Genomic DNA, 21,443 nt, shown 5'->3' with positions numbered 1-21,443 from the left:
ATTAACCTTTGTATCTCTATCTCTAACTGTATCGGCAAGTAATCCATATAATCGATAAATATTTTCAATGAATAGCCTTGCTAATTGAGGCGTAGTCACTGTCATTTTTGTCGGAATAAATCGACACATTTTAGTAAACCTATCTACGATCACCCAAACTAAATCGTGGCCTCTGTTCATTTTAGGTAATCCAACTATAAAGTCCATTGAGATATTCTCCCACTTGCCATTTTAGATCTCTAGTGGACTTAGTAAACCACCTACCTTTAGGCGCTCTGCTTTTTATTGACTTGGCACTTTTAGCATTTTAAGACATAGTTTTGGATATCCTTACTTAAGCTAGACCAATAAAATTATCTCTTAACTAGTGCATATGTCTTCTATATTCCAGGATGACCAGCACTCGAACTATCATGACATTCATATAAAATTCGACACCTAATGTCTAAGTCCAAAGATATACATACTTTACCTTTGTAAAGTAGGTAACCATTATCGATGGAAAATTTCTTCCAATGATTTCTTTTATCACTTGTAAGTGACATGTCTCCTTGAGACATCTCTCGAGACTTACCGCTAGTGGAAGTGTCTATCCCGTTAACGGAGCTATCTTTATTTATAGTCAAGGGATCCCTCTTCTCTATGACACTCCACACATGGACATAATGTGGATCATCAAAGTGCTTCCCCTTAAGTGATTCCAAAAAATCACTCTTAATTTGAGTAAAACTCAACTCGTTAACCATGGGCATGCAACTCAATGAATCGGCTATACTACATTGTAATGTGCTTTTCAATAATATCTCAGTTGTTGAAAGTCAAACTCTTGGTGCAACTAAACCCATCGAGCTTTATGTCCTTTCAACTCTTTTTAACTAGATAGCCATTTGATACTCTCATGATCAAAGACTATCTCAAATCTGGCACCGTATAAATAATGCCTCCTTTTCTTTAAGGCATGAATTATAGCATATAACTCCCTTTTATAAGCTGAATAATTTTGTTGAGCTCTGTCCAACTTTTTACTTTTAAATACAATAGGTTTCCCCCCTTGTAAGAGGACGGCTCCTACTGCATCATTACTAGCATCCATCTCTACTGTAAAGGGTTGATTCAGATCAACAACTTGGAGAATGGGAGTTATAGCTATAACTGCCTTAAGTTTTTCAAAACTTCTTTGCTAGGAATCCCCTAAATGAAGGTCTTTCCCTTTCCTTTAAGCTGATCCGTCATGGGAACCGCTATCTTAGCATAATCACGAACATACTTTCTATAGAATCCAGACAAACCAAAAAAAAATGTAATTCTTCTAAGTTTGTGGGATGTGGCCATCTCAATATGGCTTCAACTTTCGTTGGATCCATACAAATGCTATCTTCCGAGATTATGTGGCCTAAGTATTGGATTTCTTTTATGAAGAATTCACATTTACTCTCTTTGGCATAAAGTGAACACTTCCTAAGTAACTCAAATACTTGCCGTAAGTGTTCAAGATGTTCTTTCTTAGTGCAACTATAGATCAGGATATTGTCTAGGAAAACCACGATAAATTTTCCTAAATAAGGTTTCTAGATGCTATCCATGAGTTTCATGAATGTGGCCGAGAATTAGTCAAACCGAAGGGCATGACTAAAAACTCATAGTGACCAAACTTAGTTCGAAAAGCAGTCTTTTGGACATCGGCTTTCCAAATTCTTAATTGATGATATCCGAATCGTAGATTGATTTTTGTAAAGTACTTTGTCTCTTGGAGTTGATCAAACAACTCATCTCTGCATGGCAAAGGATACTTATTCTTAGTCGTGATTTGATTCAAACCACGGTAATCTATGCATAATCGCAAAGATCCATTTTTTTTTCTTCACCAATGGGTGAAGCCCAAGGCAAAGCGCTTGGTCGAATGAACCCACTTTTAAGGTATTCCTTTAACTATCATTTAACTTCTTTTTCTTCCTTAAAACTAAGCCGATAAGCAGACTTACTTACTGGCTTTGAGCCAAGTATTACTTCAATTGGATTCTCAACATCGCAGACATGAGGTAATTCTTTTGGTAATTCATTTGGAAACACATCTTTAAATTGTTGTAACAATTACTTTAAGGATTCATTAACTTTTTTATTGTTAAGGATTCATTAACTTTTTTATTGTTAACATACTTTGATTAAAAAGAAGTCACGTAAACACTGTGCTCGCTTAAACCACTTATGTTTTCACGTGTGGAAAAGGAAATGACATCATCAAGACTCATGTAGCACAAAAAGATGGTTTCTACTTCATTAGCTTGTACAAGGCGATTGAGTTTCAACTTCTAGAAAAAGATGGACCAATGTTATATAACCATTCACGACCTAGAATAACATTCGCTCAAGTGATATGCATAACTTGAAAATCCAAATACATCTCATGACCTTGAATGACTAATAGAACATTATGAACTACTGTATCCCAGACATTTTTATCATAGCCGTTAATCAAAGAAACTACATACTTATGGTCACTTGGGATTTTCGGCAACTTTAATTTCTTAACTAAAGTATAGTTCAAGAAATTGTGTGTGGCACCATCATCAATCATAACTCGTACCTTGTGACCTTTAATGTGACCATACATTCGAACCAACTCTTGTGGTCCAAATGTTGGCACCCACATCGAAGACGTGACACAACACACATGAGTTGAATTAGCATGAAAAACTTGAACCTCTTTAAACTTATGAGAAGTCTCTAGAGGGGACACTTGAATAGTATACACTTGCTTTTCATTACTTTGATCACGTTGGTTCTTCTCATTTTCTTTTAGCTTAGGACACTGTAGTTTACTATGACCCTTTTTCATGCAGTGAAAACATAAATTTTCTTTTTTAGCTCTTTCAAAATCTTCATGTTTTAGAAATTTTTGTAGTCCTTTACACTTCTTAGATTGGTCATTCTTTGGTTAGTTCCCTTTCTTTTATTTTGACCTTGATGCTTGGAACCTTCGGACACACTAGATGACCGTTGGGCATTCTACGCACGCTTTTTCTTTCCAACAGTGTTATCAAAAATCTAAGTAAATTTAATTTCTTCTTCTAAAGTTTTCGGCTCAGTTTGCTTAACTTGCCATCTTACAGTCCGAATCTAATCCGCGAAACTTAATTCTTATAGTCCAAATCTAATCCGCGAATAAATCCATGAATTTTTTAAAAGTCATCCATACCTTTCAACTTGAGAATGATTTATCTATAATTGGAGATATACACATGCTTCCCACAATCACGATCCATCTCATTCTTTGGAATAAATTCTTTCATGAATGCACTTTCAAATTCAGCCCATTTAGTAGGTCGATTTCCATACTCCAAGCTCATGCACCACTTGTATGCTTTACCTCCTAGAGTTAAGCTCGCTTCAAGTGCACGTATCTCCTCTGGAATGTGACGTAATCGATGAAAATCCTGTCATTTTTGTAAAAAAAGTGTTGACCGCATCCTTATTGTGTTCCTTCTCCTCCCTATCAAAAGTGAGGGGTTTTAGATCTTTTAGAATAGCAGCTCAACATTTCTGGAGTGAGATATACTGACATTCACGTTGTCCCCTTGGGTGAAAGCCACTGGCATCCCTCCCAGTAAAGCACTTATGGTGGTAGAAGCTTGCATATTATCCTTTAAGTCCTAAAGAAAGATGATTATCTTATCGTACTTGGCCTCAATGTCCAAAGTATGGGACTCTAGAGCCTTAAACTGTTTTGTGCAAACCAAATTATCATCAAGAAGATCATCGTCGATCATCGTGACATCAAGATTGGCCACTGCCTTTTCTGTGTTCGACAAACGACTAGGATCTCCACTTACGGACTCATTCGGGTTATTAGACTCCATATGAACTCTCTAAATGTGATGCAAGAGAATAAACATAAGCACCAACCTCAAGTCCAAGCTCTTGGAAATCAATCGAATTGTTAGCTTGAAGTGAAATTGTGGTGCGGTATGAAAATCTGAGTTGTTGTGGTGAAGCACCTCTAGATCTTCGTAAAAAGGCTCGAAATTCTACTTGAGTAATTCCTCCACGGAAACAACCTCTATGGTTCAAAGATTTAAAAACCTGTGAATGTGTTTTTTTTTTTTTTTAGAGATCTCTGAATTTTTCGTTTACCATGACGCCATTGAGGAGCATGGCAGGGAATACAGGGAACTTTGTTGCCAGCCGTGGCTCCCTTCTGGCGGCTCTCAGGCGGCACAATTCTCCCAAAACCAGTAAGCTGTCGGTTTCGTCTATCTGGCCGCGATGCGGATGGCCGCCCTGGCTGTTGTGCCCGCCTATTTTCTATGGTGACTGGCTAGCTACCTTGCCTGCCCAGTGGGAGTCGGCCTTCTTGTCGGTGCTTCTTAATATTACGACTGTAGCAACGATGGTGGGAATGACGATTCCGGCTTGTTTATGCGCAGATAGGCTGGCGGACGACTCCAAAATTTACAGCGTTCAGCGTTTGAGGACTTAACACTCTGATACCAGTGTAAAGGCAACTATGGCTGCACGACTTCTTCACCAAGACAAGGGCGCTGAGAGCTCACGTTTTGCTCCACCCAACTATAGCCAAAATAAACTCTCCACCCTCTATACATGGACTCCACTCTTTTATTAGCTAGTACTCTTTTATTAATTAGTAAACTCTTCATATGTGACTAGTACTCTTTTATTAGTTAGTAAACTCTTCACATGTGCCTGGCCACTCTCACTAGTGTCCAGACACTCTTGAGTCCATACCCAGTCATTTTGGTTTCCCTAAACCCCGCCCGTACCTTGTCCGGACGATCGAGCTCTCTAATTACGTTGTCATGATACCTTTCTCTCTCTCTCTCTCTCTCTCTCTCTCGTGAGTTTGGATAGATTTCCCTTTGAAGCCTCTCTCTCGCAAGTCATGTGTTGTAGTTGTGCAGGGTGTTGGGGGATGTAGCCAGAGTTGGTTGGGAAGCAAGACTCACGTGCTCATATAACAAGCATGGCATGTTTTCTCTCCACTTTTTTTGGATGCATTTTGCACTTGGTCATTTTATTTACATGGGTTATTGTGAATGCCTTGCATTCAAGATATCTTAGAAGTGCATAATATAGAGATTATCCCATTGTTTGTCTACTTTACGCAAGACTATTGAATTGAATTTCTTGCAGAGGATTACTATGTCTAATTATTGGCCACACTTGGTTCTTAGTCACTTGTAAGGAGCCTCTACTTCGGTCTTCAATTGCTCTAAGAAAGGAAATCATCCATTTTATAACATGGTTTAAAGATCTAGGATGGGGCATTCCACAGAAATCTTCAAGAAACACGTGCATATTTTTCTAAAAGCTTTTTGATAAAAGGTGGATTACTTTTATTATTTAGAGGTTCTTTCTCATCCTTTATTAAGACCAAATATGTCTAGCATCCTTATATTATCGAATTCCATGGATGAATTTTTAAGTCTAAAATTTCTTATGAAAAGTATTTGATTTTTTATCCAAAGACCACATTGTTTCAATCTTTAACTCCATGAAGGGGGATACTTCTTGGCTTCACAATCAATGATAGATTTAAGCTTAGCCATCTAATATATTCCTAGTATGACATCATATTGTCTCAAATTAAAAATGTAAAACTACTTAAGAACTGGACATTACCCAAGTTGAAACTAAGGGACTGGATCATCCCTCTAGTGAAATCTTTTCTTCCACTACTAGTTCAACAGGTCTACTAGTCTAAGCACTGAGTTCAAGATTCAATGTTTTTACCATTCTAGGAGATAGAAAGCTATGACTATTGCCGCAATCAAATATTCACAATTCATACCTAATGTAGATACTTTAATCCTTGCTACATAATCTTGCGTATGTGCTTTCCATGATTGAATACGAGTATGAACATGCATAGATAAGTCTTGAGCCATGTTGAAAATCAATGCTCCACCTTTGTCAATGGTAATTGGTTGTGAGGTTCCATTTACAAGGAGAAGTCGACAGTGTGCCCAACCAATTTGGACAAGACTAGGGTTGTCACTTGATGGTTAGAAATGGCTATGTACATTTGGCACCATGCCAAATAAAATGCATGTAAGTGCAAACCTTTAGACCACACTCATGGGTAGAAAGAGATCTTATTGGGACATGTTATCCTTGCGTATGATTGCGAGGCTTGATGAATGGGTGCCAGATGACCTCCAATGGGCTTGGAAGCTACACCAAGACCTATATACGTGTGTTCAATCTAATATTACCCTTGTCAAGTGCTGTGGCTGGTTTGGTCCAACAAAACCAATCGTAGGGTGGCCAACTTAGGCCAATGTAAGATTGAACCAAAATCAAACCAACATAGGCTAATATAAGATTGAACCGCCCTTGGGTATAATACACAGATGGGTTTGGTAGCCTTATTTGTCATATTAAGATCATCACTTCAAAATTTATCTTTCGTGCATTGGGTGCCCTTACTAGTGCATGACATTCTTTATCTTAGAGTTTACTTAGTTTACCTTCAACACTACCTACCAGAGTGTATGGGTGGGCAGACACTATCAAACCATATCCCATTTGCAATAATAATTCAAGATTTATCTCCATCTCTCTTAATTTAAGTCCTTTGTCTTGTGGAAGATTGTTGTATTTGTATGCATGCATAAGTTGTCCTTTCAAACCATGCCTTGTTCTTTTGCAAGCTTCTCCATGACTAAATTACCCATGATCACAACTTTGGCCTTATCTCCCTTTACCTTGGCTTTTCCCACTTCATCAAAATTCCTAGTCTTCTTCCTCTTTTATCCATGGTGCCGTTTCCTCTCTCGTCTTTCTTTAAAAGCCTAAGGTGTAGACAAAAAAGCGTGAAGTCCAAGAAGATGAAAAGCATAACTACTACATTTTCATTAAGTGAGATGTAGGCAAAAATGTGTGAAGCCCAAGAAGATGAAAAGCACAACTACTATATTATCATTAAGTGAGATTGAATTTATATACATATATATATATATATACCTAGATGAACCCAGGAACATGCCCAAATTCACCTTATAAGAAGGTGCAGTTTATAACCTCATGGTAGTCATCCACAAGACAATAAACCATCAACTCCATCATGCATAGTATGGACTAATACTACAACATCCCCACTAATGTCATTAGTGCCCAATAGTGGGTGTAGAACTTGGTATCAATATATGCTTCCACACAACCCCCCCATGCACAGACACACACATAAGAGTATGCAATCATACAAAGGTCTGTGTACTGAGTTTCTATCAGAGCTCCGGAGATACATGGCAGACTCAGCCATAATGAAGCCTCACACTAAGGATCCTAACAAATAGAAAGAATTATTACAACAAAAAAAGGGAGTTGGTAGGGCATATGCACCACTAAAGATGGAAAGAATTAACACAATATCAATTGGATGCAACTTGAGTATATACATATAGTGTAAGCCAAGAATGGATTTTAATCCAAAAATTCTTGATCCACAAAATTGCAAACTTCTATGCCTTGTTTTACGATTTTTCATGTACCTAAGCTAGAAACTTAGCTATATACTATAGTTTTTACAACGATAAAAAATGCATGAGATATTGCACTAACCATCTAACATTCTCCCTCTCGATCGAATGGAAGACAACAAAAATAGGAACATTTCAACCTTCCAAGCCAATACATTGATTCTTACAAGCATGCTATACCTTTATGCCAAAAACAAAACCACATGAGAGACAATGTCTACAATCTAGAAAACAAAATCCGAATCATCTAGATTTGCAAGGTCTGCCACCTCGCCAGTTGCTACAAATTCTTCTTGTTCTTCAAAACTTTGGCATGATCTTGGTTCTTCTCCATATCCGCCGCCTTCTTGTAGAGGCTTCTTTCTTCATGATCGGGTTTGCCATAATAGCAGCAACACTTTCTTCCTCCTTTGGCTGTGAGAAAGGCCTCCTACTCACTAGATGTACTGTACCTCATCTTCATCCAAGAGACTAGATATCTTAGTCTCACTATCCATGGAAAGACTACTAATCCAAAGAACCTTCAGAACTACTTCATACTCATCATGAGAAAGAATGCTCAAGCTAGGCACATTGCTTTTGCAAGGGAGTGAGACCATAGGATTTTCTTCTCATCTACACCCTCTGGGATTTTCATGGCAGCACCATATCCCAGATTGGCAGCATACACCCTGAATTTTGGGATGATATCTCTTCCAGCAAAGGGCCGTGACTATGTACGGACCTATTCATACTTAATAGAAGTCTCATTTTCTACCAAAAAAGAAGTGGTGTGTAGAGGGCATTGAGCTTGGAGACAAAGGGCCTCTAACTGTTGAAAATTTATACCAAGTCTCAGACACACTTGTAAAACAAAAATAGACATTATACAGGTCTACCTATGACTCCACATTCTCTTCAGTACTTCAGGAGGCATGAAATAGGGCAGTCCATATAATGGTTGCTCCATTAAAAGAATCTTGGGATTTGGAAATTTGGTAAAACCCAGTTTACTTTCTAAATCATTGGGAGTCAAAAAGCCCTGTAGTTGAGTTCAAAACAATGGTGATGCAGAACATAAAAAGCATTGACAGACAAAATGGCATCCTTCATTACAAGACACAGTGCCATATGGAGAGTACAGTAAGCACTTGCATGTAAAACCTAACCTATATAGGTCCAAAGTCTCTAAGCATTTAAAAACCTGTACTGCTCATGACACACTGCGGTGCCCATTGATTGACCAGCATTTCCTGAACCTCCTTTAAAATTACTTCATAGCATGTGACAGTGGTACCACATGATCTGGAGCAGCTTCACCAGTTACGATTCACCCAGCTGTTGGTGCCAGGTGGTTGTCTTTGGAGACTTCATGAGCCCCTTTTGATATTCCAGCCCTGATCAAATCCAGTCTTTTTCCTGAAGCTTCATTGGTAGGTAAACTTCTGAAAGGTACTGAAATCCAAAAGAGCTTAACGCTTGGATTTCTGCCTTCTCCTTGGTCTTGACCATCAGCTCCAACTCTGCATACCAGTTCTCATCTTTCTTGATGAAATCCTCTTCCAGCAAATCTTTACCAGTCTTTATATCCTGATCTGTCATTGGCAGACGGCACTGCTCTGGAATACTGTACTTGTTCAAGTCGGAAGGCCGGACACCCAGCCATTTGATGTCCGGTGTGGTGAGATTGTAGCTGTCGTAAGACATGTTCTTTGACCCACTCATGTAGACAGAAAGGATCTTCAATCCATAAGGATCACTATCAACCAGACCCAAGACCGGTAGCTTCAGGTCTGTTTTCATCTTTCTGAGGAACAAGCGAGTGGCAACATCAGGCTGGCCCTTGGCCGTGATGATCACACAAGGGAACCGGTTGTAAAATCTGTCCTCTGCAAGGCGCATGAAAGCGGCATCCTTTTCCACAAGCAGAATGAAGAGAGCGTCACTCTCCATGTCACTGACTTTGTCAATATTTGGAGGGATAGCCTTGCCACCGACCCCCATTTTGGTGCAGTCAATCCTATCTCCATCTTCTGTGAAGATAAGGCGTCCCACCACAACACCTTTCTCTGAGGCCACCACATTGAGGCTGGATCTGGTGCATCCAAGCATACATGAGACATCATCTAGGACGGCATCAGACTGCCCCTGGTCTTGGAAAAGCTTAACATCCGTGTAGAAGAGGTCACGTTTGGTGACATGGATCTGCTTGATGCAGAGCTGGTGGATAAGCTGCAAGATGCGAGTGGTGATGGCGGTTTTTCTGACGCTAGAGCTATTGGCAAACTCACGAAATGATGATTTGTCTTTCAAAACGATGCGGTCAAGCTCAGGAACATAGAGCTGGTTAGCACCACTACGCGAGGGCACATGGTAGCCGAAGCCATGGCCAGACATGATGGATTTGGCCACAGAAAGAATGCATTTCTCGATTTCTGAAACAACGGAGTCAGGGGTGAGATCGGCTACCTCTTTGAATGCGTGCGGAAGGTGGAGGTCCGCCAGGGAGCGGCTCTGCACTTCCGCTTCTTGCTCTGCCCTGCACAGGGCCTTGATCGTCGCCATGATCAGACTGTCAGGCTTCAGCTTCTTTTTAAAGCTCAAAGCGGCTTGAGCCTGCTGCTTCGGAGCTTCTCGCGGACGTCGGGGTCCGTCGTCGTCCTCGTCGTCGTCTTCCATCACCACGCGCTTCCTCTTCTCAGCCATGGCAAAACTCTAACTATGCCAGAAAACCTAACTAAACAGTCTAACCATGCCTTCCCAAGTTTGTGGGAATGACAAACCACATACGTGATGTTTGTGCACTTGCCATCCGGAGTAGGCAATAACCACCGGGCTTTCGAGTAGGATCCGGCGGCTGCTACTAGATATCGGGCTGCTGGCTGATGTGGCGCCTACGTGGCACATCAATAACGCTGGCGCCGGCAGCCCCTTTTCTGCCCGTGGTTTTTATCATCTGTGCCGAGCCGTGGTTTTTTCACCCGCCAGTTGCATGCGATTACTAGAGTGAAAAAAAAATTTAAATCTTCCTAAAATAGAAGCGCCAAATTTGCATGCGGCGGTGTTGGAGCAGAAGGGGAAAGCAGACGATTTTCTTTTTGAATCTGCTGCTCGCTCGACCGCGAGGGGAGCTCGTCCTGCTGCTGCAAGCGTGAGCGTGCTGCTGCTGCGCTGTTGAATCGAAGACACGTGCTGCTGCTGCTCGCTCGACCGCGGAGTTCTGCTGCGTGGAGTAGCAATTAGCCCAGAAGTAAGTAGCACCCAAAACCAAACGTAATCAACTGTTAATTATCCAAAACCCTGTTAATGCTTATGTACTCTAATCCACTTTATTCAAGTGTGCTGTTCATGATTATTGTCTGATCATCCAAAACCCTGTTAATGTATACGTACGCTAATCCCTTCTGTTAAGTCCCATTACCCACGTATTCAAAACCTTGTTTAAGATAATGAAAATCCTGTTTAAGGCTCATTTTATTACCCATATAATAGATGTTCAAAATCCTGTTTAAGGCCCATTACCGTAGTAAGCGATATTCAAAACCCTACACCTAATTCCAAAACAAGATTCTGTGGACCTGTTTAAGACCCTGCTGCTGCGCTGTTGGAGGAGAACCTCAACGTGCTGCTGCTGCTGCTGCGTGGAGCCCTGCCAGGTAGCCATAACTCAATGCATCTCCTTTCTTTCAGCCCCCTACTCTTGTCATGCACTACTCTAATTAAAAAAATAACTTTAATTAAAAAACAACTTTAATTAAATCTTGTCATGCTGCTGCTGCTATTCTGTATGCATGCATGTATGTATTAATTTAGAGGAAAGTATTGTGTATGCATGCATGTATGCTTAATTAAAGTTATTTTTTAATTAAAGTTATCTTGATGCATGCATGCTTAAAGAATCTTTAACATTTAAATAGGCTAGAGAAAAGTATTGTGTGTGTGTGTGTGTAATGTCTCATTCTATGTGTGTGTGTGTATGTAACAAAAAGAAACTATTGATAATACAACAATGCATACAAGCTTAATGAAACTTTAACATTTACAGAAAAGTATTGTGTGTGTGTGTGTAATGTAGCATAAATGACAACTTATATCATTTCAAGCACCATAAACAATGTGAACTCCCCATCCGTGTTGGGAGCTTTAGAGACGCCAATTACTGCACCTAATGTTAATCCGAAGCGAGAGGGTACTCCTCCATTGGGAATAGACGTGCCGACATTTAAGAAGCCCACCAATTTCTTTGTGCGACGCGAAACGGACGAGGTGCGCTTTGAAGCTCTTGCATGTATTTAGAAGTTTTTAGTCTTTAGTCTCTAATGATTTTCAATATGTTTGAAAGCTTGTGGGTTGCCTTAATTTTGTTCTTTTGCATGTTCAATCAATGTATTCACATGCTCTTATTGTTTGCTCATAATACTCATGTTCAAACTTGTGAACAATCAATGATGTTTATTCAAGATATTCATTTGCTTGGACGTATATATGCATGATTGTACTTATTACACCTTTATGCGTGCAGTTCGTTGAGTATGTTCATGAGGGGGCAAATATTCGACAATTTTTTTGTAAGATTGTTGATTGTCGCCATGCAAGGAAACCTTTTCCCTTTAAAGTGCGTATGGAGGCACATCTTCTCAATTGCCATGACATACGTCTTGAAATACCAGACGTACGTAAGGTAACGAAGAAGATGAGGCTCTCTAAAATGCATGGCCCGTGTAGAAGAAGTTTTAAAGCATGAGGCTGGCTACATGCGTCGAGCCAACGAGGGGAAGTTTGGTTGCTCCAAAAGAGAAGGTATGGGATCATCATGTGTAGCATGATTGTTAAGCTAACACATTTATACTGGGTTATATCAAAACTAATTGGTCATGGATGACATGACAAATTTTGCAGGTTGCTATGAGCAACCCATTGACCTCTGCACCCCAACACCCAAGAAAGCAAGTGAAGGTGAGGAGGAAGAAAATGGAGACATGGAGGATTCAATTGAAGGTGAGGAGGAAGAAAATGGAGACGTGGAGGACACAATTGAAGGTGAGGAGGAAGAAAATGTAGACGTGGAGGATACAATTGAAGGTGAGGAAGAAGAAAATGTAGACGTGGAGGATACAATTGAAGGTGAGGAGAAAGAAAATCTAAACCTGGAGGATACAATTGAAGGTGAGGAGGAGGATACAATTGAAGGTGGGGAGGCCCCCGATGTTGCAAATGCAGATGTTGACAATACGTATGACATGAGCACACAGGTGATACGTAATGATAGGTTTTGTTTTAGAGCTTAAGCTAGCATTTGTTGATGGTGATGAAATGAATTGACGCTTTATTTTTTGTTCGTAAACAGGTCGAAGAGAGTGAGCCTCAGGAAACGCATGTTCGTGGAGTGAAACAACATGCTCCCCTCCGACGTTCTTTGTGTTTGATGGCCAAGAACAACAAAGCTTAGCGATATTGTTTTTGGATTTAGTCATGTCAAAGCCTATGTAGCTTCTTTTATGTCCCCTTTTTGTGTGAGTTTGCATACACTCTATGTAATAGCCATTGTGGGCAAAAACACTATCATTTTTAATATGGTACATTTGGAATGGTTTCATGACATTCAGCCTCTCTCTCATGTTGTTTTAAATGAAGCTTTTTCTTACAGACATGTTGAATGTTGAATGTTCTTTCAAATGAATGTAGCATTTTGTACACGCTTATACACGCTATTACAAAGCTCTGTTGAAATTCAACCTTTCTCTCTCTCTCTCTCTCTCTCTCTCTCTCTCTCTCTCTCTTCTCATACACGCTATTGTGAAGCTCTCTCACCGATGGGGGGCATTTGAGAACTCATGGAATTCTCTAAGCTTCAGTTTTGGAGAGACATGATTAACCCTTTAAAAAACCTGAACCTGCTGAACCAAAGGTCATAGTAGCCGATGAAGGTTTTGCAAGGCCAAAGCAGCTGGTGAAAGTCAATTGAGAGGAGGACATGCACTTACATGTAGAGCCTGCGAACAAACTGAATGAACCCTAAACCGTAAAAATAAGGCACCTTGACTGTGGCTGCTTGCAAAGGCAACCATTGACAAATCAGCTAGCGAACCTATATCTAGCAGCCATGGACAACAGGCCTTTGCGGCTGCTACGTGGGGGGTTGCGGCTGCATAACCCTCTCTTTCAATCCTCTCTTTGCGGCTGCTGCGTGGAGAAAACCTGAACCTGCTGCTCGGCCGCTGCGTGTAGGGTTGGAACATGGAGCGTGTAGCGTGTGGGGCTGGCGCCAAATCAGCCTGTGTATTAATGGTGGCTCGGCGGCTGTAGATTAATGGCGGCTCGGCGGGTGAAAAAATGGACGTAAAATTTTTAAATTTCGGGCTGCCGATTGTTGACTGCCAGCGTGGCTGATATGCCACGTAGGTGCCAAATCAGCAAGCGAACCGATATCTAGTTCGAGCCTGTTAAGTTGGCAAAGCATACGCAAAGGCATACACATCTTTCCGCATGCCATTCCAACGAAACCACTTCCTCACTTTGTCATAGATCTTCAAAAGCCCCAAGGTTTTCACGTTGTCATAGATCTTCCCCAAATGCCCCACTATTGGGGAAGAATGCATCTCTTCACAGTTTGTAGGCTGAGTTTAGCAAAAGACACACCTTATCCTTAAAGTATAGAAGTATGCTTCTAGAAACTGCCTTGGCTTGTCCTCTAGTTGCTTCTTGAGGTCTTCTAAATCTGTTATAGCTTGGTTGTTTCCTTGGCCTTAGCCTCCATAGCTTGTTGCATTTCTTGTACCTTTTGTTGTAGCTCGTGATTGTTCTTCTTTGTTGTTTGAAGTTCTTGTGGCTTTAGAGCTGTGATAGTCTCTGTTTTGCCCTCTTCTGCTTCCTTTGTTGCCTTTCTTTCCTTTTCTTTTTATGTGGCCTCACCCCTATAGCTCCCAGCTAGCTAAATATTTTTGGCAGTTAGCTTTTTAAAGGCCTTCTCTGATGCTTTATTTGGAAGCTGTCATATTCTTGTTTTGAGGTCTTCACATTTAGCTTACAACGTTTTTATTCCTTGTGATTTCCCTGCTCTATTACTAAAATATGATCTCACATTTGTGATGGAGTCATATTATTAAGGGTTGATGCTAATTAAGGCATTATCTCTTTTCTTTTATCTTCCTCTGGATGCATTAAAGATTTGCTTGTGGTAATTGCTCTTCTAGTCTTTTCTTTTTCAACCTCAAGGCTATTCTGCCCATATCTTGGATTTTTGTAGAGCTCTTGTAGAGTTTGGCTTCCACCATGGGTTGTTGCTCTTTTATTTGCTCGCCATCGATCCTTTGGCTCCTTGTTGGTGCTACTATAGTTGATTTACCGTTTAGATGATTTCTTGGATTTTTCGAATTCTCTGTCATGTCATCTTTGCCTTCTCCTCTTCAAGTTCAGTTGTATGGGCTCTTAGGTTTCCATTCATCTAGTCGGATAAGTCTCTCCAAAGTTGAGAATTTTCTTGTAGAGAAGAGAAATTATTGGGAATCCAACTTCTAAGACAAGAAGGTTGTGGGACCTATTATGTCTCATGGGTGATACTCACACTCTCTTGGAGGTGAGCTTGGAATTATTGGGAATCCAACTTCTAAGACAAGAAGGTTGTGGGACCTATTATGTCTCATGGGTTGGTTCCACAGGCAAAGGCTCCAATATTGTTCTTTTTATAGTAACTTGAGAATGGCCATAGGTTTAGTATGGTTACAAGTTTAGCATGGTTACAGGTTTGGTCAAAGCCCTTGGCACACTCTAAGGTCCCCTTATAGGTTCTAAGATTGGTGGGAAGAGTTTGCTTAAGCAAGAGATCACTCGCTATCTCTACTACAAAGAAGGCAATTTGGGAGCTCTTGTCTGAATCACTTTGAATAGTCACAACATGGTCGTCCTCTGATAATTGATTATTATGTGCTACACTTATACGTGCCCTTTAATGTTTTTTCATTTTTGAACCTCTAGTTCCAATACATTAGCCTTTATAGGGGCTACTATAGCCTTTCGGATACACATCATGCTCTTTGGCTTTTTTGTTATTGTTTTTTCCTTGGCTACTACCCTCATGTTAGCTTAGACCATTTGGATGTCATAAAGAGGAATTGTATGAATAGGTCCTCCTTGTACACTCAACACGTTAAAAGTTTTCAAAGTCACCCCTTGATGCTTCTACCACACTTGGGCTACTGTCACTCTATTGGGTTAATCCATATAAGCATGATCAAAGCCACACATGGAGCATGTGCCACTTGGAGCACTTAAGGGATTTGGTTGCAAACATGTATTTTAGCAATCATGGGTTTCACTCTATTAAAACTCATATAGCATGTGCATGCAAACATGTATTTAAAAATATCATTATTAGTTTAAAAAAATCATTTTTTATTAGAAATTTTCACCACCCTTTTGTAGGCATACATGATTGGGTTTAGAAAATCCGCCTTTATAAATTTTAGTAAATAAATTACATTAAATAATAATTAGTTTTTTCTTCTCTTACTTGTATACAACATGTAATTCCCCCAGTTAAAAACTCCCCTTGTGAAGCAACCCTCTCCACACGCTAAGGTGCTATGTTACATATACAATATGTAAGCATCACTATGTAGCCTCGAGAGCATGTCTGATGTAGAAGATTGGGTGGTGGCTAGTTAGTAGCATGTGCTACTCCCACTCCTAAGACCTTAGTTATCATAAGGTGTCTAGGCCCCCTATAATATTTGGGATACAATCTTAGATCTATTTATAGATAGGAATGATAATAATGCTAGAGAGAGGGTGAGCTTGAGCTCCTTGCAAGTAAACACACACACACACACACACAAACAAGAGTAGACAAGCATACAAGTGAGATGGATGGCTAAATTTTCTTCTATTATTTCTCTTCTATATAAGTGATAGGGTGAGCTTGAGCTCCTTGCAAGTGAGATGGATGGCTAAATTTTCTTCTATTGTTTCTCTTCTATATAAGTGATAGGGTGAGCTTGAGCTCCTTGCAAGTAAACACACACACACAAGAGTAGACAAACATACAAGTGAGATGGATGGCTAAATTTTCTTCTATTATTTCTCTTCTCTATAACTATAACATAAAGATAAGTGTACACACGATAAGGAAAAGTACTCTTCTACTATAACATAAAAATTCTTGGTCCGTAGTGTGAGAACATAGCTATATGAGCTGGCACTATAGCATACAAATGGTCAGACCATAGTGTGAGAACCCGGCTACATGATCTGGCATGATAACTATGCTATAACTTTAGAACACCAAAGTGGCTATCACATAGCCTATAAACCATTGGTGGCATATCACCCATAATGTCACCAACCATACCAATGGCATGTGCAAAGATGTTATCCTGGCATGTCACCCATATCTGCACTAGTTGAGCTTAGTATCTCAACACTCCCCCTCAAGCTCAACTCCATAATACTTTGCACTGTAAAAGTAAAGCTCTTGAACCTACAAAGTTTCTATGTACCCACCATCATGCATTTGTGAGTGAAGATGTCAGCGGCCTGATACTCTATGTTGACATACACCAAATCCACATCACCTGTGCTAGAACCTTCTCCGTTTCACAAAGTGATAATGCCTCGGGGGGTGCACTAAGAAGAAACTCTATGTATCACATGCGTTCAAAGGGTATTTAAGAAACCCCTTACCTAAAAGAATTTCCCCAATTAAACAACCTCTCTTTACTTTTGAACTAACAGATTTTTTCTAAAGTTGAATTAAAAAACCCCTCCTCTTAATGTAATCCTGTTAAATTTTCTCAATGTATCTAATTAAAAAACCCCTCTTGCTGAACTCACGTGGTACACTAAATTTTTTTGAGGTGAACCCCCCGAGGATAATGCACCTCAATGTGCTTCATTTTAGCATGCTACACTAGGTTTCTCGCAGTAAATAACAACTATATCCATTGATATGGACTCATCCATATCTACAAGTAGCTTCTACAACCAAGATACCTCACATGTTTCTATATCAGTGCCCATGTACTCAGCCTATGTACTCAACAAAGAAACCATTGGTTATACCTGTACCTATACTCTAGTCTCATTGAAAAGCCCATAGTGAACTATGGAATTTATATATTTGAGTATCCTCCTAGTCGCATACATGTGTGGCTTTCTTAAGGGTTGTATAAATTGACTCACCAACCTATCATCAAACTCAAATCTAGCATGGTGATAGTCATGTAGATTTAAATCCCTACAAGAAGCTTGTACATAGCAGGGTCCTCCAAAACATCACTTGTGTCTGCAACCAATTTTGTGTTATGATCTAATGGCACTGAGATTGGCTTACAACCTATCATCCTATACTTAGATAGCATGTTAAAAGCATAATGCCTTTGATGGGTTGTATGCCCATCATATCTCAATGTTTCCATTGGATATCTGACCCTTGTATCTAATGGCACTGAGATTGGCTTACAATCTATCATCCTATACTTAGATAGCATGTTAAAAGCATAATGTCTTTGATGGGTTGTATGCCCATCATATCTCAATGTTTCCATTGGATATTTAACCCTTGTAGACCTGCATACACCTAGATCGCTACCAACACATGTTCTCAACACTACTTTGGCTGTTTGTACACCTAGATCACTGCCAACAAATGTTCTCAACACTACTTTGGCTCTTTGTACACCTAGTGTAAAAATAGTCATGATCCCAAACTCCTCATTAAGGCTCTATTTAGAGCCACTATCCCCATCAACAAATAAATGACCTATTGAAACATCAGGCATTATGAAAGGCTGATCCACCTTCTCTTTTAGCTTACATGATACATGTGAATTTGCTAAATTTTCAACACCTATAGTATGATGTGTCAATTCCTGACCAAGGTTTAATAATAGACCCACTGCTAGAGGACTCTCTGGGTCCACTAAGCACATGTGATACTCTCCATTCACTGCTGTAGCCACATTGTTATTTACATGACCCTCTATCGAATCCTTCACTAGAGTATACTAGCTACTCATCTCATTAAAAAAAACATTCCTGCTCTCTTGTATCTCATGAATAGTGGAGTTATAGCATCTATAATCTTTCTGCTTAATCCATTAAAAATACATTTTTTAACCTTGGGATCCAGTTTGCTTCTCACTTCATCTAGTACATTTACATAGGTAATGTAACCAAACACTACCAAATCTAGTACATTTACATAGGTAATGTAGCCAAACACTACCAAATCTAGTTTTCTAATATTAAACTTATGTTAAGGCATCATGCCATGAACTACTATATTGTGGGGTGTTGTTCATATGAGTTGTTCTTTAGCCCAAAAATAATGTGGTATCCCTTTCTCGTTCATCAATGCATGAGTAACTCTTCTGCGATATGTTTGTTCTTCCTTTTTGTAAACCCATTTTTTTACATAGCATACCTGCATGTGAATTGCCTCTTTATCCCATGCTCCCTTAGATAATCATTGAATTCATTGAATAAATATTCTTCCCCACTATGTGATTTTAGATATTTTATGTGCATGCCTTTGTCTATCTCAACCATAGCCTTGAAACTTTGAAAGTTCATCAACACTTCACTTTCTCTTTTATGAAGTGAACCCACACCTTCCTAGTGTGATCATAAATGAATGACACACAATAGTGGCATCCTTTGATTGATGCCATTTTTATTGGTCCCCAAACATTAGAATGCACCACATCTAATGTTCTTTGACTCACATTTATATCACGTGGAAATGCATGCTTAGACTATGTTCCCAATTGGCATGATTCGCATACTTTGTGCATTCCATCTACTTTGAACTTTGACAACCTATAATAATGCTTTGGGCTTGCATATTTTTCATTCACTAAATATTAACATGACTAATACGCTTATGCCAAATTTCAATGTCTATAATCACACCTGTGCCATGTGCAAACATTGTATCCTTTACTTTAGGCATAGTTATATCCAATGTAAACATTTTACTAATTATGTTTCCCTTTACAACCACGTGGTAATGGTTATTGAAATCTTGTACATAATAGCCATGAGGGTTAAAACTCACTTGCAAACCATACTCAACCATTCATCCAACAAAAAGCCAGGTTCTTTGTAATGTTTGGAACATGAAGTACATCAACTAGGCACTTCATTTTTCCACCTGGTTTTTATATTTTTTACATATCTCTAAACAATTTCCACATATCTTGGTTTTTATATTTTTTATACATCTCTAAATTTCTATCCATGACTAGTCATGTGGTTAAAATCTCCCAAATTAACATACCATACATCTCTAGGGTTTTATGTAACTGTAGCCATGGAACTAAACATATGGTTCATCACAAAGCGCTCACTTCCATCTTTAACTTGTTTACTTGAAGATGCATAGTTTCCTTGTGAGCTTTCCACTTTTAATAGCATCTTGATTTTTATAGCAATCCTTTGCTATATGACATGTTTGCCACAATAATAGCACTTCATACTATTTTCATTCTGATTTCTTTGCCATCCACTTCGGCCTCTTTGGCTCCCCCTGCCTCTAGAGTGGCCTCTTCCACCCAGTTGTGCATTAGGTTTGTGTTATTGTTGTCCATGTTTTCTATTTCTAAAATGTCTTGCACCTCTACCTCTATCTTTACCTCAACCTCTACCTCTACCCATGTCTGCATGTAGAAGGCCTACTCCTTTGCATATTTCCTGAAGATGATTTACTTCTAACATTCTCTCCTTATAGTGATAAGAAGAACTATAAGATCCTTGAAGTTTGGAAAGTTTTCTCAAGTTTGGGCTATTTGGATAGATGTATAAAACTAATTATACTTTTAAGGAATCCTATTCAATGTGACCAACACCAAGTCATCGTCATCAACACGAGATCTAATAGAGCCACGGCATCTACAATCCCTTTAACTTTTAATGAATAATCAGTGATACTCATCTTATTCCTCTACACATTATATAGATCTTACTTTAACTACATCTTTCTTACATTGGTACTTGTGCTATATAGCTAAACCAAGGTATCCCATGCATCCTTACATGTCATTGCATCCTATGTATGACCAATTATTATTACATTTAGCACGCTAATAGGCAACCAATATATCACTTTGTTGGCTCTCTCATCCTACAACTTAAAAGCCTGCATTTGTAAAAGGATTGACATTTTCTTATGAAGGCTCTGCATCTTTTTCGTCACCTAAAACAAACTCCAAGTATCCTTTTCCCATAAGGAAGTTTATCATCCTGAAATTTCATTCTTAGAGGTTGTTCTTTTCCAGCTTGTTAGTTCATCACAATCTAGGAGGATAGATTGTCAGTGACATGGTTACCTGTAGAAACTTACCAAACAATGCTTTGAAGTTGTTCTCTTCCAGCTTCTTACTTATAATCTGTTGGAATTAGGGTTGCAGGAAAGCACACAAAGCTTGGAGAAGAAGAAGCAAGAATGCACACAACACAAAAGTGTATTAGATTGTGTCAATGTACAAAGATAAGTTAGCCCTAGAATGATGGGCGTATATACAAGCCGGGGAAAAAAACCTCCTAAAGAGGGAAAAAGTGCCCCGGCGGTCCTAAGTGTGTTCACACACATCACTGCCTATATATATATGGCAACAAATCCCCCCTGGGAGTGATGGTATGAACGAGAGCTGGCACTCATGTATAGGGGAGTGCCATGCCCGAAGTAGATCAATCCACAAAGAAGAACAAGCCCAAAGCTTTGCGGAAAGTTTCGAACTTCTCACGAGGAAGCGCCTTTGTGAAAAGATCGGCGAGGTTGTCCTGTGTTGGCACATAGGCCAAGCTGATCTCTCCTATTGAGAGTCTCTCCCTGACATAGTGATAATGCACCTCAATGTGCTTTGTGCGAGCATGAAAAACTGGGTTTCTTGCAACTGCCAATGCGCTCTGACTATCAGTGAAGATAGAGGTGGCAGACTCCTATCCAACACCCAAGTCAGCCACCATAAGCCG

General features: G+C 39.6%; 1 protein-coding gene across 1 annotated transcript; it reads right to left on the bottom strand.

Moving 5' to 3' along the window:
* Window positions 1–8,461: 8,461 nt before the first annotated feature.
* RHL2 (Spo11/DNA topoisomerase VI, subunit A protein) lies at window positions 8,462–10,291 on the bottom strand. Its single transcript, XM_086803685.1, has one exon. It carries the CDS (start codon window positions 10,179–10,181, stop codon window positions 8,877–8,879), a length of 1,305 nt encoding a protein of 434 aa, XP_086659811.1. The 5' UTR covers window positions 10,182–10,291; the 3' UTR covers window positions 8,462–8,876.
* Window positions 10,292–21,443: the final 11,152 nt, after the last annotated feature.

This window comes from Cibotium barometz, chromosome 10 (assembly GCF_041138505.1).
Source record: "Cibotium barometz isolate CiBa-2024 chromosome 10, ASM4113850v1, whole genome shotgun sequence".
Classification (NCBI taxonomy): domain Eukaryota; kingdom Viridiplantae; phylum Streptophyta; class Polypodiopsida; order Cyatheales; family Cibotiaceae; genus Cibotium; species Cibotium barometz.
This window is presented reverse-complemented; position numbering and strand designations above follow the sequence as displayed.